The 27,989-nt window shown below is 45.7% G+C and overlaps 1 protein-coding gene and 2 long non-coding RNA genes across 9 annotated transcripts in view; 1 reads left to right on the top strand and 2 right to left on the bottom strand.

The window, feature by feature from the left end:
• LOC125155137 (uncharacterized) lies at nt 1-7,920 on the bottom strand. The gene is made up of 4 exons (XR_007148053.1): nt 7,802-7,920; nt 4,947-5,174; nt 3,851-3,983; nt 1-877 (listed from the first exon to the last, which is right to left on the bottom strand). It is a non-coding gene; the product is annotated as an uncharacterized LOC125155137 (long non-coding RNA).
• Nucleotides 1,720-27,986, top strand: LOC125155135 (gamma-interferon-inducible protein 16-like). Of its 7 annotated transcripts, none has more exons than XM_047840002.1 (13): nt 1,721-1,968; nt 6,686-6,960; nt 7,824-7,954; nt 8,566-8,733; nt 12,226-12,393; nt 14,935-15,102; nt 17,437-17,604; nt 20,029-20,196; nt 22,687-22,854; nt 25,251-25,670; nt 26,541-26,726; nt 27,352-27,467; nt 27,672-27,986. In XM_047840002.1, exons 2-13 carry the CDS (start codon nt 6,696-6,698, stop codon nt 27,724-27,726), a joined length of 2,181 nt encoding a protein of 726 aa, XP_047695958.1. In that variant the 5' UTR covers nt 1,721-1,968; nt 6,686-6,695; the 3' UTR covers nt 27,727-27,986. The 7 variants fall into 7 exon arrangements, with proteins under 7 accessions (XP_047695960.1, XP_047695961.1, XP_047695962.1 ...); XM_047840001.1 differs by having other exon boundaries at nt 6,682-6,960; XM_047840004.1 differs by lacking the exon at nt 14,935-15,102 and having other exon boundaries at nt 1,720-1,968; nt 6,682-6,960.
• The window catches only part of LOC125155138 (uncharacterized), a 34,585-nt gene continuing 14,507 nt past the window's right edge, over nt 7,912-27,989 (bottom strand). The window contains exons 2-4 of the long non-coding RNA XR_007148054.1: nt 10,263-10,342; nt 8,283-8,447; nt 7,912-8,049 (exon numbers count right to left, since the gene is read on the bottom strand). This is a non-coding gene — a long non-coding RNA (uncharacterized LOC125155138). The remainder of the gene's footprint in view (nt 8,050-8,282; nt 8,448-10,262; nt 10,343-27,989) is intronic.

The raw sequence follows: 27,989 nt of genomic DNA, 5'->3' as shown, positions 1-27,989 counted from the left end.
GTGGCTCGTCGGCTCTTCAGTGGCACCAGGAATGCAGACGTAGACAATGCATAAATAAATGAGTATTTCTGTGCCCCAATAAAACTGTATTCACAAAAACCAGTGTGTTAGCTTTGGCCCACGGAAAGTCAATCCAGTGGGGACTTTTCCTGGGGATTTTGACCATGTGAATTAATACTTGAAACAGTAAAAACTTGGCGTAAATTTATCCGTTTTTCTCCGTATCGAGGTTTCTTGGATGTTGTACTAGTGAGCTTTCTGCATCACCGCACAAGCCACCAAATGTCTGGCTACTGCCTGTGAGCCAGGAAGAAATACACGTTTTTAGCATTCCTTTGTTTCAGCTATTAAAATTCCAGCTTCACTGTATGAATTATGGAGCACTGCTCGGAATTGTCCTTATTGATGACAGGAATCTGTGTGTTATGTGCAGGAGTCCCAATCGGGGACATTACATCACCTGATTGCAAAGAAAAGGAGCAGGAAAATGTCCTGATATGGTCATTCTTCCCATATGTTCTCTACCCCCTGATCTCTGGGATGGGGCCCTCTCTGACCTCCCTAGTGTTCCCCTCCACCTCTTACCTTAAGGCCAGCTCCATGCCGCATGAAACAGCAACCTAAAGCCTTGAAAAGAAGCAATGAACATTCACAGGTGTTTACGGACACCTCCAGATCCCCTTCGCCTTCCCATGACTTACTCATGCTTTGGTGGCATTTTCAGATGGTCTCAAATCTCGACTTCAGCTAGCCACTCCACGACTATGGTCTGGATTAAAATAATCAGCTTTCTTCTCTTTAGATGACCTCAGATCATCTACCAACCCCATCTGTCCTTTGGGATCCCAGTCCTTGTGTCATCCCACCTGCAGATCACCTGGTGAGTTACAGCCATAATGTCAGTTGATTGGTACCATTTATTTGATATCTCAGGGTTTCCGATACTCTGGAATGCATCCACTGTCCTTCATGGGAACAACAACAACAACAACAACACACCATTGCGGAACAAAAGGTGAATCAGGCCCATCTCAGTCCAGAGGTTCAGTGTTCATCCAGAATTTGCAAAGACTTCAACGCTGTCATGATATGAACTTGCTACCCAGCTATGTGTATGCGTGAATAATGCAGAAAGTACAAGTAACCATTAACTTAATCAGTGAGGCAAAGTAGCCTAGTCATAGTTGAGAGGGCAACTTCCTTGATATATATCTAAGGAAAGATTCACATATTAATGACCTTCTACCTCTGTGGTACCTTCTACCTCCAAGTACCTCACTTACTAACGGGGTGAATGCTTCAGGCACTATTTAAACCCAGAATGATTTCATAGCAGACTTGTCTGTACACATAGGCAGGATGTCCAGTCAAGGGCGCAGTAGAGAGAGATGCCTCTTTCAACATTTCATCCTAGAACTCTGAAAACAGGAAATGAGGGATAAGTGGCCCAGTGATTCATCTCACTTCTCCTACATTTGAACATTTTTGGAGGGAATATCATTTCTAAGGACCCGCACGTAAGTCTGCGGGACAACAAAGTTCTAACGTTGACACTCCTTCCCTCTCCTGACATTTGTAACAAAAACCCTTAATTATATTTTCGCTCTGATTTTTCATCTTGACTCAGTATTTACGGGAAGGAAGCTGTTTATTTTCTCTGACTAATGAAATCGAAAGCTAAGAACAGGGGAGGGAGGAGTCTCGGGATGGTTTCATAACCTCCCTCTGGGGGACAGCACAGTGAGAGGAAACCAAAACTGGTCAAGTTGTGACTCTACACGGTGCCATTTCTGATTGCTATCTTTCAAAACACTTCTTTTTCCTGTGCCCTTCAGGAGATTATAATAGCTTGCAGTTCAGTCTCTAAGGGCTTTCCTAATTGATCCTTCTCCTCAAACAAAATAAGCAGTGATCCCTGCATTTCTGAAGAAGACCTCAAGATCTGGACTTGTGGGGAATTTCAGCAAGGTGAGAACCATGGGCTTTCTGTCAAGAGATATTGGCTGAGCAGGAAACATCCAGGGGGCTGCGGTTATAAAGAATGGGGGGGGGGGTGTGCTGGTTATCAACTACAGTCAGAAAAATGAAAACAGTAGCTTCATTCTATTTTTTTTTAAGTTTGTTTATGTATTTTTGAGAGAAAGAGAGACAGTGAGAGTAGGGGAAGGGCAGAGAGAGAGGGAGAGAGAGAGAATCCCGAGCAGGCTCCATGCTGTCAGGTCAGAACCCAAAGCAGGGCTCAAACTCATGAACCGTGAGATCATGACGTGAGCTGCAATCAAGAGTCACGTGCTTTCACCGATTGAGCCACCCAGACTCTCCAACAGTAGCTTGATTCTCATCCTTTACAGCTCGGGGCGCCTGGGTGGCCCAGTCGGTTAAGCGTCCGACTTCAGCCAGGTCACGATCTCACGGTCCGGGGGTCCAGGAGTTCGAGCCCCGCGTCGGGCTCTGGGCTGACCGCTCAGAGCCTGGAGCCTGTTTCCGATTCTGTGTCTCCCTCTCTCTCTGCCCCTCCCCCGTTCATGCTCTGTCTCTCTCTGCCCCCAAAATAAATAAAAACGTTGAAAAACAAAATTAATCCTTTACAGCTCAGGCAAAAACCAGACATTCTCATTCTACCACATCTGAGGCCTGAACAAAGGGAGATACATTTTGACTATAGAAGATATTAAAATCTATTCCCTAGGTGACTACTGCCATGAGTTATATTTAGAGAAACTGTTTAGTTTCCTTCCCTGGAAGGTGCACAGGAAACGTGGTGGCTGTGGCAGGGTCCCGGGCAAAAGTCAAGATAGAAACACAAGGAGGAAAGTATCATAACCTAATATGAAGTAAAATGCACATCTGCATTTAGAGTTGATTGTATGGTATTATCCTAATCTTGGAAAACTCACATGCAGGTGTACACACACACACACACACACACACAGCAGGAAAAATTTCCTTTCCACAGACACAGTTATGCAAAAACATGGCTTCTTTACCTCTTTTAGACAGTTTAATTTTTATCTTATACTCCAGAGCCATTATTTTAGTTCCTTTTAGTATTACTTTCTGCCTCCCTCAAAATTACTGACTTTTTTTCTAGTGGCAAGATGCAAGGGAGAGGGAGGGAGTCAGTTATACACAGATTTCTATTGCCTGCTTGCAGAATTGTTGAGCAACTTTCTGGACGGCCTGTTATAATACTATTTCATTTGCTTTCGTTAGAGTGTGAGATTTTTCATGCTGATTTCAGAATTTGGGGTATGTTAGATAAACCTCGTTAATTATGTTTATTGATTGCGTTGGTCGGATTTTCTAAATCTTTACTGATTTTTTAAAATTTTATTTCGCAATTGCGAGATGCGTTAAAATCATCACGCATAAAAACCGTGCCATTGTGAGGTTTTCGTCCCGTACGTCTGTCAAATTTACATACACGATGATATATACAAGTGTGTGTGGATGTATGGGGAGAAACATACGATATAATAGTACAAATATAATTTTTATATTATTATAGGCGAATCATGTTATAAAATAAATTACATAATATTTATAGCATTATAAAGGGATATCACAACAAAAATAATATATATTTTCGATTAGCAAGTAAATACACAATCACAACTGTGTTATTTCCCTGGGACGTCAGCTTTGTCATTGTGTTGTGCTTTGATGATATTTTTTTTTGTCTCCAGATCTATTTAAAGCTACACTAATATAGATAAGCTGGTTTTCTTTTGGTTGCTCGTCGCATGATGAAATATTTGTCTTTTATTTCCCCACCTTTAAGTGAGTGATCTTTTGTTAACAATACATTGGCAGATTGTGTAAATGCCATTTGACTACACTTTCCACTTACCTCGTTAGGGCCATTTCTGTGTCTGCTGATAATTAAGGGGTGCAGTTTGGCTTCGGCCACTTTCGTTCCCGTTTCTGACACTTCTGAGTGCTCCTTTCTCGTGCTTCTGTTTTTACGTATACCTTTATCTGACCTTTAAGACAAATACATTAGCGAAGGGCCCCATTGGCTTTCCTTCCTTCTCCCACCGTGTCGATATGCTTCCTGTCTCTCTCGTCTTTAGTCGAAGTTGCATTTCTTTGTAAGACAGAGGCACACCTCGCCAAGGTAGTCCTCACTCTGGCTTGCAGTAGTTCTGGGCTCTATGTGTCATTTTCATTATCGAATATCATTTCCAATAGACGTTTCCTTATAGGTCTTTGTCGTACAAACCACAAGGTCTTGAATATCAGAGAATAGTTTCTGAGGCCCCCACATTTAAATATCAGTTTGGCCAGCTTAGAATTCTGCTCTCAAAATTATTCTGCCCTCCCTCTATGTAGGCAGTACCTTTTCTGATACCCCTGGGGCTGCATCTGTTTTGAAATTCACAATCGGGGCATTTCAGAAAGGCTATTTAGTGTACCTACTTGGAATACTGTAATATTAGAGGGCACCCGGGTGGCTCAGTCGGTTGGGTGTCTGACTTCGGCTCAGGTCATGATCTCATGGTTCATGAGTTTGAGCCCCACCTGGGGTTCTCCGCTGTCAGCACAGAGCCTGCTTCAGATCCTCTGTCCCCCTCTCTCCCTGCCCCTCCCCTGCTCATGCTCTCTCTCCCTCTCTCTCAAAAATAAACAAACATTAAAAAAATAGAAACAAACAAACAAGACACAAAAACAAATACTGTAATACTAGAAACCCAAGAGGGGTCTGGATGGTTATTCTAAATTCAAACACACTAATATTTTGGAAATACAGTATGCACGTTCATATTTAAGAGGAATGAACAAAGATTAGACCTAGCCTCCTGTCACCTTATATCGTATTGTATCTTATTTTGCAAACGAATTATGTTGTCACACTCATATATACCACACACACAAAAATTTCATTTTAAACACTATTCAGCTTTGAAACAGATATGGAATTTGAACAAATACTATTTGAAAATTACCCTGTTTTACTGTTGGTGGACAGCTTTGCTGTTGAGTGTCAGATTCAGGCTGCTCCTTGAATCTTTACAGGTAATCTGCTCTTCATTTCTGGAAGCTTTCAGAGTTTTTACCTTGTTGTTAACGATCTTCAGTTCTGCTGTAAGCCATCTTGTGGGTTTATCCTTCAATCCATGAGCCTGACCAATCCGAGGATCTCGTACCCTCGCAGGAAGGAATCATTCACAGCCCTGGGGATTTGAACATGCTAATTATACAGAAGCTACACAAACACACGGTGCCCGAATAAGAACAATTGATGAATTTAAACAGAAAAGTGGAACCTGCACCATGTACTGAGTGCCATAGAGGAAGTACAAGAGGTGCTAAAGGGGCCCAGAGGCGGGACCCTCGGTCCAACAGGGGGACTCTGGTGACTTTTGGAAGACAAAGCCTCAGCGGAGTCCTGAGGGCTCCGAGGAGTCAGTCGGAGGAAGAAAGGCGAGAGCAGCTTGGTAGGCAGCAGGGAGGGAATTAGCAAAGTCCTGATGCATGAAGAGGCGAGATGGGTTGTATATTTCTGGAGCATAAGCCGCAAGAATTACAAAAGGCACAGATGTAAAAAAAAAAAAAAAAAAAAAAAAAGATGCAGATTATTCAAGGCTCTCCAAGCGAGGGTGGGGAGCAAGAAAAATTTCAAAAACAAACCGGGGAATTCTTGGCGGCTGTCAAGTGGGACAGAGCCATGGCTGGATAGAGGGACATCTGGCTCTCTGAAAGAACTGTTCAGAGGAATTCAGCCTAGAAGGGTAAAATCAAGGAACTGCTAAATAATTGCGCCAAAGGAGTGCAGTGTTCCTGCTCTAGCCGGAGTGTAGAACTCCAGTGAGAGGACTACTAAATGGTCCCAGAAAAAAAATGCCGTGATTGTGCACGAGGAAGCAGGTAGAAGGCCAGCAGGGGACAAGGGCGCAGAGGACACAGAGGACATGCCCAAGCCCCAAGGAGAGGGGACGCTAGAGGGACTGGCTAGAGGAAGGCAGGTGGACATGGGCGGGTCCCTGGTGTGGAAGCGAGCGCCCGGTGGCGGGGACAGTCACGGAGGGTGAGAGACTGCGGTCCACTCGGCCATCAGAGAGGGTAACAGGGTCAGGAGCCAGCGAGCAGACATCCAGGGAGACACCGCAGCCCCAGTAGGGGATGGCTGCCGGGAGCAGGTGCCCTGTGACACCGTACAGCCCACACTCCACGCACAGAAAGCACGACCTCTTTCCAGACCTCCTGCCACCACACCTGCCCTGACCCGACACAACTGTCATTATTAAATGAAAAGACTTTCTTAGGAGTTCTGAATGCAGGCGCCTGGGTGACTCCGTCGGTTAAGTGTCCAACTTCGGCTCAGGTCATGATCCCACAGTTTGTGGGTTCGAGCCCCGCGTCGGGCTCTGGGCTGACGGCTCGGCACCTGGAGCCCGCTTCGGATTCTGTGTCTCCCTCTGTCTGCCCCTCTGCTGCTTGCACTCTGTTTCTCGCATGGTCTCAAAAATAAATAAACATTTAAAAAAAAATTTTTTTTAAAAAAAGAAGTTCTGAATGCAGCAGATCTCAACCCATTTTGCACAGTGATGCACCTGGTCTTTGTCACACACACTCAAGGACAACACCTTGACATGGGCCACTCACCCACATAGACACAACCAGGCTTTTAAATTGTTCCGATGAGAATGTAACGCCCTATGGTATTTTTCCCCTGCTTAGACAGACCTTGAGAGATGGAGACAGAATGCAAGAGAATTCTTCTGCTGAAAGGGCTTCAGCCCCTCAATGACGACCAGTTTAGCATGGTTAAGTCCCTGCTGGACTCTGATTTGGGACTGACTCCAAAAATGAAAGAAGAATATACCAAGGTCAAGATTGCTGACATGATGCACAAGAAGTTCCGGGGGATTCTCTGTGTGAACGAACTCCTGAGGCTGCTCAAAGACATAGAAGGACTAGAAGACACAGTGAAAACTATTAAAAATGAGAAGAGAAAAGGTAATGCAGAGGAGCCCTCACTGTCCATGTGCCCGCCCTCTGTGCCCAGCAGAGCCCTGGTGTCGGCACAGCGGGGAGATCCCTTTGCCAATTTACGACTCAGTTGCCCAGATGAGGTGGCCCTTTGAGCGCCAACAGGTTGACAGGTCGAACAATTCCTTTCCTACAAAGGGGGGCACTGTATTCTACAGGGTGTATTTGGGGGGCGTGGGTAAAGAAAAAAAGCAGGAGTTGACGACAAAGGCTGAGGCTTCCCCCACATTACGATGGTTACAGGGTGATGGCAAAATTAGGAAAAAATTGTGACGCTTAAAAATACTGCAGACGGTGGGTGTACTGCTCCCTCACATTTATCCCACCGTTACTCTATTCCCTAGCAACAAACGTGAGGCAGTGCTTAAAGAAAAACTCCTCTCTCGCAGATGTGAAACCATTGCCTCCCGTAAAATCACTGCCTGGTAAAAAAACATATTTTAAAAAGTCAAGCATCACCAGTTTGTCACGTCACTAATTAGATCGGATTTCCTTTCTCTGCCTTCCAGAGGAGTTAACCCACCATCGGCATTTTGAAAACTTAATATTCTTAAAAGGAAAATATAGGATAAATGGGTTGGAAGAGGGTTTGACTGAGGTTCCCGGGAGTCCGGACGATGGAGGGGTGGGCTTGTGCCCGTGGGGAAGGAAGGAGACCATCCGAGACTGAGTCAGCACCTGCAGCCGGGCTGGCTGGTTGATGGACACAGGGGGGACAGAAACGCCACCTCAGACCCACAGGCAGGAGCTCCGAGGAAATAGCGCCGAATGTGATGCAGTTGCCCTAGACGGGCCTCTTTGGATTTACCATGTTCTCTTTGCTGCCTCAGTTATGAAGAAGTACAAAACTCAGGGACTGGCTCCAGGGAAGAAAAGAAAGCAGGAGGCGTCCAGTACTGACGAGTCGACATCCACCGCAAACAAGGCTTCACGGCCAGTGGATGATACACTTGTGTCGAAGGTAAGATGCAAAAGGTCCCGCTGAAGAAGCTTCCCCTATGGCTCTTCCCCTGATTAGCTTCCTGGGAGCACTTAGCTCTTCCTTCATTTCTCAACCTGCAAGTAGAAGAATCAAGAAAAAAGGGATTCCAGGGGCAGAATGAAAATGAGGTTTGGAGTCAACAAATCCATAGTGAACAATCACCTACCCGTAGTTGGCCATCACCCGTTATGTTTCAGAACTGTGTTCACTATAACTCGTGTGTCTAACTCCGTGGGAAGGAGATGTGGAGTCAGAACCCCTCTTTACATGTGGGATAAAGGGAAGTCTCACCAGGAGGGCAGCTCACCAAAGAGACACAATTCAATTCTAGATTTTCCAAATCCTGGTGCAGCATCCTTCGGGCCACAGGGAGGAGGGGAGATTCCCAGCTGTTGTGTGAAACTCCCATCACTGTGGGCTGCACACCTCCCGTCATCTCTCAGAGGACGGACTCCATGTGGTCCCCTGTTTCCTGAAACAGAAGTTTTAGTATCTTTATAATCTAGTAATAAAAAACTGATTGGCTCAGTAGAAATAACGTTTACCTCAAACTGCAAACCATTACCCAGAGGGTTGGGATCTACTTTCAGAAAAGGAAAACTAAAACCACAAGCAATAATAAATCTAACAAGACACAGCCAACATCAGAATGGGGTCAGCTTGGACAACCTTCCGTCACTGGTGCCCTGTCACCTGCGAGCTTCTCTCAGCCTCCTCAGATGCCTCCACCAACTCCGGGCTGCAGTTTCTCGACCAAGGTACCGTCTTGCTCTTCCCCGTACTTGTTCCTCTCTCTACAACCTAGTACAGGAATCATCAGGACCTATAAAGAGCTTCTAGGTAACTCCCTACTATGTACAATTTCCTTAGATAACAATAATCACTCATTAGCTTATCAAATACAGGTAGTGAGATTCCAGTGTAGTAGAGATCCTTTGCTATTTGAAGTATGCATTTTGAAATAATTCCGAAACTCAAGTGGGTTACCGACTTGGTGCAGGAGTAGGGGTAGGGGGTGGCCGGACCATTAACGATGAACATGAGAGGGTGTTTATACCCTGCATTCCTGTCTCCTTTTGTCCCTTTCCCCTTGGCTTATTGACCATACATCTGGAGTCATTTCCAGCATTCGGGGCTCCCTCCCACGTCACGTGTGTAAACATAAGCCATCTCGATGGTTTGGAATTCATGACGCTTGTCTTTTCACCGGCCCAGATACACCCACCTTCGGACCCCAGCCTGACTCCCTTCACCCCAGCAAGTCCTCACTGATGTGCCCCCAACAACACATCACATCTTCCCACTGCTGGCTGTCACGGGTCCTTTGATTTTTTTCCAGCATTTATCACCACTCTAATGAGTGTAAGTTCTCCTATTATGGGACCATGACCTCAGATTATAGGGAAAGACCAGGCGAGGTGGAGAAGTGAGTGCACACGTGTGTATCCCCTCCCTCCCAGCGGACCTCCGTCCCACCCTGACATGACCACGGTGGCTGCCTACACTCGGGAGATATAATGTCCATTCTGTGGCAAATACCACAGGAATACCCACCTGAGGAATGAGCCAGGCAACACTTGAATCACTATTCTCTAATGTAGTTTGTCACCCAAGCCCCAAGCTGCCCTCTGACCCAGGCTGTACCCCGGCCCCAACACACACATAGCACTTGAGGACAAACTCCCTAAAGACATCTTTCTCAAGTTGTGTCTTGTGGATCGTACTATTGTCAGCACCCCAAACTCATCATCCCTACCCAGGGTCCCCAGGATTTATGCATGGGATGGAGCTAGCTGCCTGTGCCTGTTGGATCCCAGGCCCAGATGGCCGCGGATGTGTCCTTCTCCAGTCACTGAAAACTCAGCCGCTGTGTCTCTGCTAGGACAATGACATATGTGCACATCTCAAGATAACTCTGCTTTGACCCTGCATCCTGGCTTGGAAGTGACAGTTTCTCAGTCCCCACCTGCTTATATATGGGACACAGCCACTTCTATTGTGGGAGAATCCTCGCACTGCCCTTAAACGTCTTAGAGAACAGGGACCCCGGGAAGGCTCATCTGCCGACTCAGCCTCTTCCCTTAAACACATCATGCAGTCAGTTTTTCCACGGGGTCCAGCCACCTGCACAGGAAGCTTGCAAAAAATGGGTCTACCGTCCACCTGTATCTCATTAGATGAGCAGGAAAGCCTTGCTCTGATTCATCACAGGGTCTCCCACCGATTTTCTTCAGGTGTGGGTTCTGTTCCTTTTGTTTCCCCAAAACCAGATGCAGACAAATATTACCTTTGATCCCTGTGTTTCCAGAAGCAAACAGCTCAAAACATCATGTTTCAAGAACTAGACAGGGTGAATAAGTGAAAAATCTGGAGAGGGAAAAAAAATCAATTATTATTTTTTCATATTATCCAGTCAAAAAGAATATTTTCAGCATCTAGGGTTGCCTCAGTAGCTCAATCCGTAGAACATCCAACTCCTGATCTCTGCTCAGGTCATGACCTCACAGCTTCTGAGATCAAGCCTTGCACTGGGCTCTGGGCTGAGAGTGAAGAGTCAACTTGAGATTCACTCTCTCCCCATCTCTCTGCCCCCCCACCCCACACATTCTCTCTCTCTCTCTCTCCTCTCTCTCTGTTTGCATTCTCGTTCTCTTGCACGTAAAATGAGGAAATAAACTTGAAAAAATATTTTCAGCATCTAAATCCTACTGCTATCGTAGAAGCTTTCAGTGTCACTGATTTTGAGGGAATATCAAGATAAGGTTGTCTTGAGATAAATTGCTACCTATGGCAGAAGCAAATAGAGAAGCTACTTTAGGGAAGTATTTCCCATGCCACCAGGAGGGACTCACATACAACATGAGGCATCTGCAGATCAGAGCAGACCAAATCTCTAAGTAGATCGTTAAATAGCAGTGACAATGCCGACATGGCTGTGTATTGCCCACGTAGTGTGTTGGACCCCGGAACCTGTGTGCTCTGTGTCCGTGATCTCATCTCATCTTTATAACAGCATTCGTTATTTATCACTCAGGGTGCTGTTGTTAGGGCCATTTCGCCTCTGAGAAAACTGAGGTTCCTAGAGGTTAAACACGTTCTGCAAAGGTCACACAGACAGTGAGTGTCAGAGCGTGAACATGTGAGCTCTTCATGGGCACAAACCGAATCCACGTAGCTATGCAGATGTTACTATATTTTTTTAATGCCTCTTGTGTGAATAACCAGCGTCATGGGTGGACTTGTTTCCACAGCCAGGCTCTGTACTCCTGCAAAAGAGGAATGAGGTGTAGGGGTTGGTCTGTCGGTGTTCTAATCAGGAAGCCGCCTGCCAGAGGCAGGTATTCCAGAAGCTCTCTCATCTACAACTTTATCCACAAGTGACACTTGATGAACTGGTCAAATGGATGCTAAAAGTGACAAGAATGGTGGCACGTGCATATTGGATGCAGGATGGTCCAAATGGGCTTTCGTTATTAAAAGGACAGGTAGTCAAGACAAACGAGTTTACAGACTCCTTCTGCATTTCCTTAAACGATCATAAAAGTCCAGGACTTGGGAGAACCTGGGGGAAATCCTCATTGGGTTTTTCTGTCCCTGAGATCTCTGAGGGATTTGGTGGCCTGGTGCACAATCCTGCCTCTGGAATGATGAACGGGGGGAATCTCACTGGCATGGAAAACAAAGCATTCACAGGTTTTCCTGACCTGAAGGACAGGAGATAGGAACCAATTTGCTTATTTGCCGAAGCACAAGGCAGTGAAAAACTTGGCTAATGAAACATCCCGAAGTTCAGCCAAGTAGTTCTGAGACTGGTTTCCATTGGAGCCAGGTAGGGTTTTCTACCAGGCCACGATCCACGTGTCGTCTTGAGGAGCTTGACATAGGGTCCTTGCAAGCAGAGGTAGAACTAGAATTGCCTAGCATTCCAAAGAAAGTTCAAACATCTGTGTGGTTGAAATTTGCAGAGGGATGTTTGTATCCTGGTTGGGGTCCAAGCCAGAGAGCAGACGGAGGTATCCTATACGTGCTAGTATTCCAGAGTGAAGATCCTGGGGGGTGTGTGGGTGTGTGAGTGTGCGGGGAGAGAGAGACACACAGACAGAGAGGAGGAAGGGGAGAGGAGAGTGAGCAGGAAAGTGGGAAAGTGAGAGAGAGAGAGAGAGAGAGAGACAGAGAGACAGAGAGACAGAGAGAGATTGTGGCTCATCAGATATTGAAAACTATTGACCAGGGGAAAAAACTACTTTCAGAAAAGAAAAACTAAAGCCACAAGCAGTGATAAATCGAAGACGACGCAGCCAACGCCGGAAGGGGATAAGCTTGGACAACCTGCAGTGACAGGTGCCCTGTCACCTGCGACCTTCTCTCAGCCTCCTCAGATGCCTCCACCAACTCCGGGCTGCAGTTTCTCGACCCAGGTACCCTCTTGCTCTTCCCCATACTTGTTCCTCTCTCTACAACTTAGCACAGGAATCATCAGGAAGTGAAAAGAGCTTCTCAGCAATTCTCCTACTATGTAAAATTCATTACACAACAGTGACAATAACCACAGCCGCTGTCTCTCTCCTATGACAATGACATATGCACACAGCTCAGGATAACGCTACTTTTGCCAAGCATACTGGCTTGGAAGTGACACTTTCAAAGTCCCCGTCGGCCTACGCAGATGACTCCTTAAACAAATGACTCCCATGAGAATTTCTACTGCCATGAGCAAAGTTCTCCTGCCCTGAATCCTCCTTGGAGCCCAAGGACCACGGAGGCTCATCGGCTCCCTCAGCCTCTTGCACATAAACACACATGTAGTGAATTCCTCCCTGGGGTCCAGCCACCTGTACAGGAACAAAACGTGTGTCTGATTGTTCAGTCTTTTCTTCGTTAGGTGAGCACAAATATCTTGCTCTGATTCATCATGGGGTCTCCCAATGATTTTCTCTACCATGTGGGATCCGTTCAACTTTTACCCCGAAACCAGGCATAGACCGGTTTTGCTCTTGATTCCGACAGCTACATCTCTTCTAAACCGAACAGCTCAGGACATCGCGTTTCTGCAACAGGGCAGGGTGTTGAAGGAAATGAAATCAATTATTATTTTCTCATATTATCCAGTCAAAAAAGAATATTTTCAGCATCTGGGGGTGCCTCAGTGGTTCAACCGATAGAACATCCAACTCCTGATCTCTGCTCAGGTCATGACCTCACAGCCTGGAGATCAAGCCCTAGTTTGGGCTCTGGGCTGAGAGTGAAGAGTCGACTTGAGATTCGTTCTCTCCCCATCTCTCTGCCCCCATACCCCACACATTGCCTCTGTCTTTCACTCTCTCACTCTCTCTCTCTCCTCTCTCTCTCTCTTTCTTTGCATTCTCTCTCTCTTCCACTTAAAATGAAGAAATAAACTTGAAAAAATATTTTCAGCATCTAAATCCTACTGCTATCATAGAAGCTTTCAGCACTGATTTTGAGGGAATATCAAGATAAGGTTGTCTTGGGACAAATGCTACCTGTGGCAGAACGGAATAGAGAAGCTACTTTAGGGAAGTATTTCCCATGCCACCAGGAGGGACTCACATACAACATGAGGCATCTGCAGATCAGAGCAGACCAAATCTCTAAGTAGATCGTTAAATAGCAGTGACAATGCCGACATGGCTGTGTATTGCCCACGTAGTGTGTTGGACCCCATACATGTGTGCTCTGTGTCCGTGATCTCATCTCATCTTTATAACAGCATTCGTTATTTATCACTCAGGGCCATTATTATTGGCCCTGTTGTTAGGGCCATTTCGCCTCTGAGAAAACTGAGGTTCCTAGAGGTTAAACACGTTCTGCAAAGGTCACACAGAGAGTGAGTGTCAGAGCGTGAACACGTGAGCTCTTCATGGGCACAAACCAAATCCACGTAGCTATGCAGATGTTACTATAGTTTTTAATGCCTCTAATGTGTGAATAACCAGCGTCATGGGTGGACTTGTTTCCACAGCCAGGCTCTGTCCTCTTGCAAAAGAGGAATGAGGTGTGGGGGTTGGTCCGACAGTGTTCTAATCAGGAAGCCGCCTGCCAGAGGCAGGTATTCCAGAATCTCCCTCATCTACAACTTTATCCACAAGTGACACTTGATGAACTGGTCAAATGGATGCTAAAAGTGACAAGAATGGTGGCACGTGCATATCAGATGCAGGATGGTCCAAATGGGCTTTCGTTAGTAAAAGTAAAGGTAGTCAAGACAAATGAGTTTACAGAGTCTTTCTGCAATTCCTTAAATGGTCATAAAAGTCCAGGTCCTGGGAAAGCCTGGGGGAAATCCTCATTGGGTTTGTCTGTCCCTGAGATCCCTGAGGGATTTGGTGGCCTGCTGCAGAATCCGGCCTCTGGAATGATGAACGGGGGGAATCTCACTGGCATGGAAAACAAAGCATTCACAGGGTTTCCTGAGCTGAAGGACAGGAGTAGGAACCAATTTGCTTATTTGCCCAAGCACAAGGCAGTGAAAAACTTGGCTAATGAAACATCCCGAAGTTCAGCCAAGTAGTTCTGAGACTGGTTTCCATTGGAGCTAGGTGGGGTTTTCTAACAGGCCATGATCCACGTGTCATCTTGAGGAGCTTGACATAGGGCCCTTGGAAGCAGATAGAACTAGAATTGCCTAGCATTCCAATGAAAGTTCAATCATCTGTGTGGTTGAAATTTGCAGAGGGATGTTTGTATCCTGGTTGGCATCCAAGCCAGAGAGCAGAAGGAGGTATCCTATATGTGCTAGTATTCCAGAGTGAAGATCCTGGGGGGTGTGTGGGTGTGTGAGTGTGCAGGGGAGAGAGAGACACACAGACAGACAGACAGACAGTGAGGAGGTAGGAGAGAGGAGAGTGAGCAGGAGAGTGGGAAAGTGAGAGAGAGAGAGAGAGAGATTGTGGCTCATCAGATATTGAAAACTATTGACCAGGGGAAAAAACTACTTTCAGAAAAGAAAAACTAAAGCCACAAGCAGTGATAAATCAAAGACGACGCAGCCAACGACAGAAGGGGATAAGCTTGGACAACCTGCAGTGACAGGTGCCCTGTCACCTGCGAGCTTCTCTCAGCCTCTTCGGATGCCTCCACCAACCCCGGGCAGCAGTTTCTCCACCCAGGTACCGTCTTGCTCTTCCCCGTATTTGTTCCTCTCTCTACAACATAGCACAGGAATCATCAGGACCTGGAAAGAGCTTCTCAGCAATTCTCCTACTATGTAAAATTCATTACACAACAATGACAATAACCACAGCCGCTGTCTCTCTCCTATGACAATGACATATGCACACAGCTCAGGATAACGCTACTTTTGCCAAGCATACTGGCTTGGAAGTGACACTTTCAAAGTCCCCGTCGGCCTACGCAGATGACTCCTTAAACAAATGACTCCCATGAGAATTTCTACTGCCATGAGCAAAATTCTCCTGCCCTGAATCCTCCTTGGAGCCCAAGGACCACGGAGGCTCATCAGCTCCCTCAGCCTCTTGCACATAAACACACATGTAGTGAATTCCTCCCTGGGGTCCAGCCACCTGTACAGGAACAAAACGTGTGTCTGATTGTTCAGTCTTTTCTTCGTTAGGTGAGCACAAATATCTTGCTCTGATTCATCATGGGGTCTCCCAATGATTTTCTCTACCGTGTGGGATCCGTTCAACTTTCCCCCAAACCAGGCATAGACCAGTTTTGCTCTTGATTCCTACAGCTACATCTCTTCTAAAGCAAACAGCTCAGGACATCGCATTTCTGCAACAGGGCAGGGTGTTGAAGGAAATGAAATCAATTATTATTTTCTCATATTATCCAGTCAAAAAGAATATTTTCAGCATCTAGGGGTGCCTCAGTGATACAACCGATAGAACATCCAACTCCTGATCTCTGCTCAGGTCATGACCTCACAGCTTTTGAGATCAAGCCCTAGTTTGGGCTCTGGGGTGAGAGTGAAAAGTTGACTTGAGATTCGTTCTCTCCCCATCTCTCTGCCCCCATACCCTACACGTTCCCTCTCTCTGTCTCTCTCTCTCACATACTCTCTCTCTCTCTTCCCTCTCTCTTCCTCTTTCTTTGCATTCTCACTCCCTTCCACTTAAAATGAAGAAATAAACTTGAAAAAATATTTTCAGCATCTAAATCCTACTGCTATCATAGAAGCTTTCAGCACTGATTTTGAGGGAATATCAAGATAAGGTTGTCTTGGGACAAATGCTACCTGTGGCAGAACGGAATAGAGAAGCTACTTTAGGGAAGTATTTTCCATGCCACCAGGAGGGACCCACATACAACATGAGGCATCTGTAGATCAGAGCAGACCAAAATCTCTAAGTAGATCGTGAAATAGCAGTGACAATGCCGACATGGCTATGTATTGCCGACCTAGTGTTTTGGACCCCGGAACCTGTGTGCTCTGTGTCCGTGATCTCATCTTGTCTTTATAACAGCATTCATTATTTATCACTCAGGGTGCTGTTGTTAGGGCCATTTTGCCTCTGGGAAAACTGCGGTTCCTAGAGGTTAAACACGTTCTGCAAAGGTCACACAGACAGTGAGTGTCAGAGCATGAACACGTGAGCTCTTCACGGGCACAAACCGAATCCACGTAGCTATGCGGATGTTACAATATTTTTTTAATGCCTCTAATGTGTGAATAACCAGAGTCATGGGTGGACTTGTTTCCACAGCCAGGCTCTGTACTCCTGCAAAAGAGGAATGAGGTGTAGGGGTTGGTCCGACAGTGTTCTAATCAGGAAGCCTCCTGCCAGGTCCTGGGAAAGCCTGGGGGAAATCCTCATTGGGTTTGTCTGCCCTTGAGATCTCTGAGGGATTTGGTGGCCTGGTGCACAATCCTGCCTCTGGAATGATGAACGGGGGGAATCTCACTGGCATGGAAAACAAAGCATTCACAGGTTTTCCTGACCTGAAGGACAGGAGATAGGAACCAATTTGCTTATTTGCCGAAGCACAAGGCAGTGAAAAACTTGGCTAATGAAACATCCCGAAGTACAGCCAAGTAGTTCTGAGACTGGTTTCCATTGGAGCCAGGTAGGGTTTTCTACCAGGCCACGATCCACGTGTCGTCTTGACGAGCTTGACATAGGGCCCTTGGAAGCAGAGGTGGAACTAGAATTGCCTAGCATTCCAAAGAAAGTTCAATCATGTGTGGCTGAAATTTGCAGAGGGATGTTTGTACCCTGGTTGGGGTCCAAGCCAGAGAGCAGAAGGAGGTATCCTATATGTGCTAGCATTCCAGAGTGAAGAACCTGGGGTGTGTTTGTGTGTGTGTGAGTGTGCGGGGAGAGAGAGACACACAGACAGACAGAGAGGAGGAAGGGGTGAGGAGAGTGAGCAGTGGAGTGGGAAAGTGAGAGAGAGAGAGAGAGAGAGAGAGAGAGAGAGAGAGATTGTGGCTCATCAGATATTGAAAACTATTGACCAGGGGAAAAAACTACTTTCAGAAAAGAAAAACTAAAGCCACAAGCAGTGATAAATCGAAGACGACGCAGCCAACGTTGGAATGGGGTCAGCTTGGACAACCTGCAGTGACAGGTGCCCTGTCACCTGCAAGCTTCTCTCAGCCTCCTCGGATGCCTCCACCAACCCCGGGCAGCAGTTTCTCCACCCAGGTACCGTCTTGCTCTTCCCCATACTTGTTCCTCTCTCTACAACTTAGCACAGGAATCATCAGGAAGTGAAAAGAGCTTCTCAGCAATTCTCCTACTATGTAAAATTCATTACACAACAATGACAATAACCACAGCCGCTGTCTCTCTCCTATGACAATGACATATGCGCACACCTCAGGGTAACACTACTTTTGCCAAGCATACTGGCTTGGAAGTGACACTTTCAAAGTCCCCGTCGGCCTACTCAGATGACTCCTTAAACAAATGACTCCCATAAGAATTTCTACTCCCATGAGCAAAGTTCTCCTGCCCTGAATCCTCCTTGGAGCAGGGGGACCACGGAGGCTCATCAGCTCCCTCAGCCTCTTGCACATAAACACACATGTAGTAAATTCCTCCCTGGGGTCCAGCCACCTGTACAGGAACAAAACGTGTGTCTGCTCAGTCTTTTCTTCGTTAGGTGAGCACAAAAATCTTGCTCTGATTCATCATGGGGTCTCCCAATGATTTTTTCTACCGTGTGGGATCTGTTCAACTTTTACCCTGAAACCAGGCATAGACCGGTTTTGCTCTTGATTCTGACAGCTACATCTCTTCTAAAGCAAACAGCTCAGGACATCGTGATTCTACAAAGGACAGGGTGATGAAGGAAATGAAATCAATTATTATTTTCTCATATTATCCAGTCAAAAAGAATATTTTCAGCATCTAGGGGTGCCTCGGTGGCTCAACCGAAAGAACATCCAACTCCTGATCTCTGCTCAGGTCATGACCTCATGCTTTTGAAATCAAGCCCTACATTGGGCTCTGGGCTGAGAGTGAAGAGTCGACTTGAGGTTCATTCTCTCCCCATCTCTGCCCCCATACCCTACACGTTCCCTCTCTCTCTCCCCCCTCTCTCTCTTTCTTTGCATTCTCACTCCCTTGCACTTAAAATGAAGAAATAAACTTGAAAAAATATTTTCAGCATCTAAATCCTACTGCTATCATAGAAGCTTTCAGTGTCACTGATTTTGAGGGAATATTAAGTTAAGGTTGTCTTGGGACAAATTGCTACCTGTGGCAGAAGTGAATAGAGAATCTACTTTAGGGAAGTATTTCCCATGCCATCAGGAGAGACCCACATTACAACAGAGACATCTGCAGATCAGAGCAGACCAAAATCTCTAAGTAGATCATGAAAAAGCGGTGACAATGCCGACATGGCTGTGTATTGCACATGTAGTGTGTTGGACCCCGGAATCTGGTGCTCTGTGTCCGTGATCTCATCTTGTCTTTATTACAACATTCACTATTTATCACTCAGTGTGCTGTTGTTAGGGCCATTTCGCCTCTGAGAAAACTGAGGTTCCTAGAGGTTAAACACGTTCTGCAAAGGTCACACAGACAGTGAGTGTCAGAGTGTGAACACGTGAGCTCTTCATGGGCACAAACCGAATCCACGTAGCTATGCGGATGTTACAATATTTTTTTAATGCCTCTAATGTGTGAATAACCAGTGTCATGGGTGGACTTGTTTCCACAGCCAGGCTCTGTACTCCTGCAAAAGAGGAATGAGGTATGGGGGTTGGTCCGACAGTGTTCTAATCAGGAAGCCGCCTGCCAGAGGCAGGTATTCCAGAAGCTCTCTCATCTACAACTTTATCCGCAAGTGACACTTGATGAACTGGTCAAATGGATGCTAAAAGTGATAAGAATAGTGGCACGTGCATATCGGATGCAGGATGGTCCAAAAGGGCTTTCGTTAGTAAAAGTAAGGTAGTCAAGACAAACGAGTTTACAGACTCTTTCTGCAATTCCTTAAATGATCATAAAGGTCCAGATCCTGGGAAAGCGTGGGGGAAATCCTCATTGGGTTTGTCTGTCCCTGAGATCTCTGAGGGATTTAGTGGCCTGGTGCAGAATCCTGCCTCTGGATGATGAATAGGGGGAATCTCACTGGCATGGAAAACAAAGCATTCACAGGGTTTCCTGAGCTGAAGGACAGGAGTAGGAACCAATTTGCTTATTTGCTGAACCATAAGGCTGTGAAAAACATGGTGGAGAAAACATACCATTTTCAGTCAAGTAGTTCTGAGACTCGTTTCCATTGGAGCCAGGTAGGGTTTTCTACCAGGCCACGATCCACGTGTTGTCTTGAGGAGCTTGACATGGGGCCCTTAGAAGCAGAGGTGGAACTAGAATTGCCTAGCATTCCGATGAAAATTCAATCATCTGTGTTGTTAAAATTTGCAGAGGGATGTTTGTACCCTGGTTGGGGTCCAAGACAGAGAGCAACAGGACATATCCTATATGTGCTAGTATACCAGAGTAAAGATCCTCAGGTGTGTGTGTGTGCGGCGAGAGAGAGAGAGAGAGAGAGAGAGAGAGATTGTGACTCATCAGATATTGAAAACTATTGACCAAGGGTAAAACTACTTTCAGAAAAAGAAAACGCAAAACACAAATACTGCAAAATCTGAGACGACGCAGCCAAAGCAAGAATGGGGTCAGCTTGGACAACCTTCCGTTACAGGTGCCCTGTCACCTGTGACCTTCTCTCAGCCTCCTCAGATGCCTCCACCAACCCCGGGCAGCAGTTTCTCGACCCAGGTACCATGTTGCTCTTCCCTGTACTTGTTCCTCTCTCTACAACAGGCACAGGAATCATCAGGACCTGGAAAGAGCTTCTCAGCAATTCTCCTACTATGTAAAATTCATTACACAACAATGACAATAACCACAGCCGCTGTCTCTCTCCTATGACAATGACACATGCACACAACTCAGGATAACGCTATTTTTGCCAAGCATACTGGCTTGGAAATGACACTTTCAAAGTCCCCGTCGGCCTACTCAGATGACTCCTTAAACAAATGACTCTCATGAGATTTTCTACTCCCATGAGCAAAGTTCTCCTGCCCTGAATCCTCCTTGGAGCCCAAGGACCACGGAGGCTCATCGGCTCCCTCAGCCTCTGCACATAAACACACATGTAGTGAATTCCTCCCTCGGGTCCAGCCACCTGTACAGGAAGAAAACGCGTGTCTGATTGCTCAGTCTTTTCTTCGTTAGGTGAGCACAAAAATGTTGCTCTGATTCATCATGGGGTCTCCCAATGATTTTCTCTACCGTGTGGGATCCGTTCAACTTTCCCCCAAACCAGGCGTAGACAGTTTTGCTCTTGATTCCTACAGCTACGTCTCTTCTAAAGCAAACAGCTCAGGACATCATGATTCTACAACAGGGAAGGGTGATGAAGGAAAAGAAACCAATTATTATTTTCTCATATTATCCAGTCAAAAAGAATATTTTCAGCATCTAGGGGTGCCTGGGTGGCTCAACCGATAGAACATCCAACTCCTGATCTCTGCTCAGGTCATGACCTCACAGCTTTTGAGATCAAGCCCTACGTTGGGCTCTGGACTGACAGTGAAACGTTGACTTGAGATTTGCTCTCTCCCTATCTCTCTGCCTCCCCTACCCTACACGTTCCCTCTCTCTTTCACTCTCTCTCTCCTCTCTCTCTCTCTTTGCATTCTCACTCTCCTTCACTTAAAATGAAGAAATAAACTTGAAAAAATATTTTCAGCATCTAAATCCTACTGCTATCATAGAAGCTTTCAGTGTCACTGATTTTGAGGGAATATCAAGATAAGGTTGTCTTGGGATAAATTGCTACCTGTGGCAGAACGGAATAGAGAAGCTACTTTAGGGAAGTATTTCCCATGCCACCAGGAGGGACCCACATACAACATGAGGCATCTGTAGATCAGAGCCGACCAAAATCTCTAAACAGAGTGTGAAATAGCGGTGACAAGACCGACATGGCTATGTTGCCTATGTAGTGTGTTAGACCCCGGAACCTGTGTGTTCTGTGTCCGTGATCTCATCTCGTCTTTATAACAGCATTCGTTATTTATCACTCAGGGTGCTGTTGTTAGGGCCATTTCACCTCTGAGAAAACTGTGGTTCCTAGAGGTTAAACACGTTCTGCAAAGGTCACACAGACAGTGAGTGTCAGAGTGTGAACACGTGAGCTCTTCATGGGCACAAACCGAATCCACGTAGCTATGCGGATGTTACAATATTTTTTTAATGCCTCTAATGTGTGAATAACCAGCGTCATGGGTGGACTTGTTTCCACAGCCAGGCTCTGTACTCCTGCAAAAGAGGAATGAGGTGTGGGGGTTGGTCCGACGGTGTTCTAATCAGGAAGCCTCCTGCCAGAGGCAGGTATTCCAGAAGCTCCCACATCTACAACTTTATCCACAAGTCACAGTTGCTGAACTAGTCAAATCGATGCTAAAAGTGGCAAGAATGGTGGCACGTGCATATTGGATGCAGGATGGTCCAAAAGGGCTTTCGTTAGTAACAGTAAAGGTAGTCAAGACAAATGAGTTTACAGACACCTTCTGCACTTCCTTAAATGGTCATAAAAGTCCAGGGCCTTGGAAAGCTTGCGGGAAATCCTCATTGGGTTTGTCTGCCCTTGAGATCTCTGAGGGATTTGGTGGCCTGGTGCAGAATCCGGCCTCTGGAATGATGAACGGGGGGAATCTCACTGGCATGGAAAACAAAGCATTCACAGGTTTTCCTGACCTGAAGGACAGGAGATAGGAACCAATTTGCTTATTTGCCGAAGCACAAGGCAGTGAAAAACTTGGCTAATGAAACATCCCGAAGTTCAGCCAAGTAGTTCTGAGACTGGTTTCCATTGGAGCCAGGTAGGGTTTTCTACCAGGCCACGATCCACATGTCGTCTTGAGGAGCTTGACATAGGGCCCTTGGAAGCAGAGGTGGAACTAGAATTGCCTAGCATTCCAAAGAAAGTTCAAACATCTGTGTGGTTAAAATTTGCAGAGGGATGTTTGTACCCTGGTTGGGGTCCAAGCCAGAGAGCAGACGGAGGTATCCTTCTGTGCTAGTATTCCAGATTGAAGATCCTGGTGTGTGTGTGTGTGTGTGTGAGTGTGTGACGGAGAGACAGAAAGACAAAAAGAGAGAGAGAGGAGAGTGAGAGAGAGAGAGAGGTGAAGGAAGAGAGGGATTGTGGTTCACCTGATACTGACAACTAACCAGGGAGAAAAAAACTATTTTCAGAAAATGGAAACCCAAACCATAAAAATTGAAAAATTTGAGATGATGCAGCCAATGCCGGAATGGGGTCAGCTTGGACAACCTTCCGTCATGGGTGCCCTGTCACCTGGGTCCTTCTCTCCGCCTCCTTGGATGCCTCCATCAACCCCGGGCAGCAGTTTCTCGACCAAGGTACCGTCTTGCTCTCCCCGTACTTGTCCCTCTCTCTACAACATAGCACAGGAATCATCAGGACCTGGAAAGAGCTTCTCAGCAATTCCCTACTATGTATAATTTCCTTACATAACAAAAGTCACCTGTTAGCTTATTAAATGCAGGTGGTGAGTTTTCAGTGTAATAGAAAGTGTGTATTTTGCTATTTGAAAGTGTGTGTTTTGAAATAATTCCTGATCTCAAGAGGGTTACTGACTTAGTGCAGGAATGAGAATAGGGGATGGTCAGACCACTAGAGATGAACACGGGAGGGAAAATGAACGACTGCATGTAACTCGTCTCCTGTCTCCTTTTGTCCCACTCCTCTTGGCTTATTGACCACACTTCTGGATTCTTTTCCAGCATTAGGGGCTCCCTCCCATGTCCAATGTGTATACAAAAGATATTTCTCTGGTTGGGAATTCATTACTCCTGTCTTTTCACTGACCCAGAAACACCCACCTTCAGACATCAGCCTGACTGCTTCCCCTCCCCACCGGGCAGGTCCTCACTGATGTGCCTCCAACAATACATCACATCTTTCCTCTGCTCGATTTCACGAGTCCCTTCATTTTTCTTTTCCAGCGTTTATCACCACTATAATGAGTGTGCCTTCTCCTTTTATGGGAGAATAACCTCAGATTCTAGAGAAAGACTAGACTAGAATGGAGAGGCAAGTGCACAGGCAGGCATGCCCTCCCGCCTAGCTCACCTCCGTCCCACCGTGACATGACCATGGTGGTTGCCTACCCTTGGGGGTAGAGTATTGGCTTAGAAGTGACTTTCTATGGAAGTGACTTTCTATGTCCCCATCTGCCTATACATGGGACACAGTCACTTTTCCTCCTGTCAGAATCCTTCTGCTGCCCTGAATCCTCCATGGAGCACCAGGACCCCAGGAGGCTCCTCTGTGCCTTAGCCTCTTACACATAAACACACCATGGACTCAGTGTTTCCCTGGGGTCTGACCACCTGCACAGGAGGCCTTCAAAAAGGTGTCTGACCTTTCAGTCGGTGCTTCATTAGGTGAGAATGAAAGCCTTGTTGTTATTCATCATGGAGACTCCCAACAATTTTCTCTAGGGTGTGCGTTCGGTTTGCCTTTTGGGTTCAAAGCCAGAAACAGATCACTATCACCTTCAATTTCTGCTATGATGAAGGGAATAGCACAGAAAAGCATGATTTATGAACAAGGTGGGAAGTGGAGAATATACTCTGAGAGAAAATGACCTGCTTATGCTTTCAAAATATTATCCAAACCAATATTTCCTCAGCCTCCAAGCCCCACTCTCGTCATGCCAGTTTATGATAGCTGAGTTTTAAAAGGCAATAGCTCAGCATGATCCTGTCAATGAGATTACTGAGTATATGTGGCTTACCCAAATGCAGAAATTTCTTTTACAAGGCTATCCCTCTAACAAAGATTCCACCAACAGGGTCAACACAAAGCATGAAATATCTGTTTATTGGAGCAGACTACAGGCCTCTGAAAAACCATGGAAAGACAGTGCTGATGACATTTCTGCGCACTAGGCATTTACTTGGTGCTGGATTCAAATCCAGGCTTTGCGATCTAAAGCTTTAACATTTAGGGGAATTTTTATTCTCTCTGTAGAGCTTTTTCTATGCTGCTGTTTTTTAGAATCATTGGGTTCAAATAATTCTATGCCAAGGAAGCATGTCTTCAGAAGGCTCATTCTTCTACTGTTCAAGTCTGGAGCCAGAACATTTCTAAATCAGGGAAGTTCATGAGCTTCTCCAGTGATTGCTTAACTAATCTCTTTTTAGCACAGCCCTTCTTGGAAAAGGGCTCACGGTTTCCCTCTTTCAATTGTGACATCTACCGGGACTGGTTCCAGATGAAATCTGTGATTTCTGACTAGAGCCGTTCACTGCCAGGGCTGTTAGGGTGATTTATTTTCTTCCTTACTGCTATCTTACTTTGCTCACTAAAATGCTGATTGGTAAATTAAGATAATATATTTATCTTCATGTCTAATGGGAATCCCTTCACAACAGCATGGCTATTTTCCTCTTCCTCTATGCTCTCCAGAGCTCTCCTCAGAGAAATGTTGTTTTGTTGTTGTTGTTGTTTCTTTATCTTGGGTTAATGCCTTTAACAGAAAAAATAATATTCCTCCCAAATGTATGAAATGATGAAGAAAATAAGTACAATTACATGTAATTCTTCCATGTCTTCCACTAGCTACCTTATACTAGGTCAGCTCTCTCTCTCTAGCTCATTTTTTCCCCCAAATCCATCCAATCTGAGCCTTTCTGGAGGCTCAACATTAAGCTTAAGGTGGCTGTCACTAGAAAGGACTGTGTATTCCCTTTCTTAACTGGGCCACTTTCTGATGTGTACTTCCAAGTAGAAACCAAGATTGAAGTCTGTACCTACAAAAGCTTCCAGAGAAGAGGGTTTACAGACATGCGCCAAGGAAGTGATGGTGCTGAAAGCCACAGAGCCATTCGCATATGACATCACAGACGAGGAGAGAAGGATGTTTCACGCCACTGTGGTTACTGAGAGCCAGTTCTTTCGAGTGAAGGTTTTTCATGTCGGCCTGAAGGACAAGTTCATACCAAAGAGAGTCATCACCTTAGCGGATTATATTGGCCGCAACGGGTTCCTGGAGGTGTACAATGTCTCTTCTGTGTCTGATGTCAGTGCTGACCGAAAGATGGAGGTCTCAAGCAGACTGATCCAAAATGCAAATGCAACTCCTAAAATCAAGGAGCTTCGCTTGGAAGAGCCAGGAACATTTGTGAGTGGGGTGTATCAGGTGCATAAGGTAAGCCCACACCATTGTTTTGTACTATTTCATCTATAACCCCCGAATTTAAAGGTCTGAACTTGCCAAGTGGAGTTTGGTTCACTTCTGAAACACAGGAACTCAAGGCTCCAATGACCAGGGTAGTTGGGTAGAACCTTCCCACTTCAGGATACGGGCTAGAAAAACTCTTCACATTCCTCTTCCGAAGGCAATGCCATGTAAGTTCTACGGAAAGAGATTTCCCCAAATCCTTGGTTTTTGGCAGATGCTATGATCCATTCACAGGTACTCTGGTCCAGAACAGTGCAGACTTTCTATCAGTACACATATCCTTATGATTTTGTTTGAGTTCTGTCTCATCCCTTTCAATGACAGCTTAACGTGATTGTGAATAAAGAATTGCCCTCCCAAACTTGGATGCTGGTTGTGACAACCAGAGTAGGAAATCGACAGATGATTCTGCCCTGAAATGCAGCTTTTTCCTTCTACCTGTGTTGTCTCCTGTGCCCTCTGTGTAAGTGGCTGTGCACACAGGTGCATTTGCAGAATTAATGAGTACAGTGAGCAAGAAGGAACCTAGAACAATGGGACTAGATGATCGAGATTCTGGATTTGGACAGATTGGGAAGAGGGAGTAGAGAATGGACAGGAAAGAAGTACAGACTGAAATGACATAATCCACTTAATGAGAATTAGTGGCAATCCTTCTCAGAATCATAAGGAGAATCCTCTGAACAAAACATCTTAAGCTATGTGCTATGCCTCCTTCCGGACCTCCAGTTCATATTAGCCTGTCGGAGACAAAAGTTTCCACCCACACCCTGTGTTTCTCATGGACGTGGAACCTGATCCAGTTCTGAGGAGGAGCATGCTGATTTTCTTTTGCAGAAAATGGTGTTGGATCAATGCATGACTTTGTATGAAATACAAGATGATACGGGGACGATGGACGTCTTGGTGTATGGACGACTGACCAAAGTCAACTGTGAGAAAGGCGATAAACTCACACTCATCTGCTTTGAACTAAGTGGGGATCCAAGACAGCTGAGATCTGTAACTCACAGCTTCATCAAGGTGGGGACTTCTGGGGAATAGCATTCTTCCAATGTGGAAGACTTATGACTGCCCTTTCTATCATTCTTTCTTTCTTTAAAGAAGGAGGTTTTGAATTGTGTTGGAGAGAGAAACCCCAGAGAAGCCTTCAAAGGATATAATACCTAGCTAAATATTACAAAATTGGTTGAATGCATCAAAGCAGGGAGATTATATAGTAAATTTGGGCTTCATTAAGGCCGATTTCTTTCAAAACCTAGCTCTGTGATTTTCTAGCTGCTGGTGAAGTTAAGCACCAGAAACTTCAGGTTCATCAGTTTTAATATGGGGGAAATGCCATCTATCCCAGAGGAAGGCAAACAGAGCTCACACCAGACCTAAATTATCAAGAGTGCCCCTGAGTACCTCAACACAAAGTAACTTGCCTTTAATGAGATACACAGACTGGTCTACACAGACAGAGAGTATTGGTCCTCCAGGACTAAGTCCACGCTCTTTGTCCATGTGAGATTGTGGGAAGACCCTCAAAGGCTAGTACCAGAGTGAAATAGATCAAAGATTGACACATCCAGACCCACAGCAAGGCCCAGAGTCTTAGATATCTCCAGTTCTGAGTCTTTCAAACCTTCCAGCCTTTCCATTCCAGACTCACACCCTCCTCCCACCTGTCTTCCCCGTGAGAACCGTCCCTTCAACTCTTGGCATTGCGTACACCTGCTCCTTCCTCTCTCTCCTGCCCTTCCATGTGCACTCATGCTGTGGGTGAGTGACTATCTCATTTTAGGGTCTCAGCCAATGTGGGAGGTGACTCAAAGGACAGGAATTCATTGAAGGGGACAGGGGAGAGTGAGAAGAACCTTACGAGAACGGGATGCAACTGGTGGTTGGAGGACAGCGTCAGTGCAGAGAGAAAGTCAGAATTAGCTACATCTCACCTGCTCTAACTTCATTTCTTTCTTCTTCAAGGTCACCAAGCCCAGGAAAAACAAGAAACAACAACTCAACCCTGATTTGTATATGAAAACCCCAGCATAATGTCCTTCTAAAAACCTGGATGCCATTAACAATGTACATGGAAATAACATCCAAATACAGAAAAGCTATATATGTACATGATAGAAATTCAGTGATAGGTATACCAGCTGTTAATTCTAGGAAATAGAGTGTTAATGGATACTTTTAATTTTCTTTTTATATTTTTCTGTGCCACCCTAATGCCATATTTTGCATGTATAATTTTTATAATTTGGGAAAAAATAATAAACTTTTTTTGCTCAAGGAGTG

This window comes from Prionailurus viverrinus, chromosome F1, assembly GCF_022837055.1.
Source record: "Prionailurus viverrinus isolate Anna chromosome F1, UM_Priviv_1.0, whole genome shotgun sequence".
NCBI lineage: Eukaryota > Metazoa > Chordata > Mammalia > Carnivora > Felidae > Prionailurus > Prionailurus viverrinus.
This window is presented reverse-complemented; position numbering and strand designations above follow the sequence as displayed.

Bases quoted from the DNA above. Each gene is read 5' to 3' on its own strand.
- LOC125155135 (XM_047840002.1), top strand. From the start codon at position 6,696: ATGGAGACAGAATGCAAGAGAATTCTTCTGCTGAAAGGGCTTCAGCCC. The intron at 7,955-8,565 runs GTAAGATGCAAA...ATCTACTTTCAG, and splicing joins ATGATACACTTGTGTCGAAG to AAAAGGAAAACTAAAACCAC. The intron at 27,468-27,671 runs GTGAGTGACTAT...TTCTTCTTCAAG, and splicing joins CATGTGCACTCATGCTGTGG to GTCACCAAGCCCAGGAAAAA.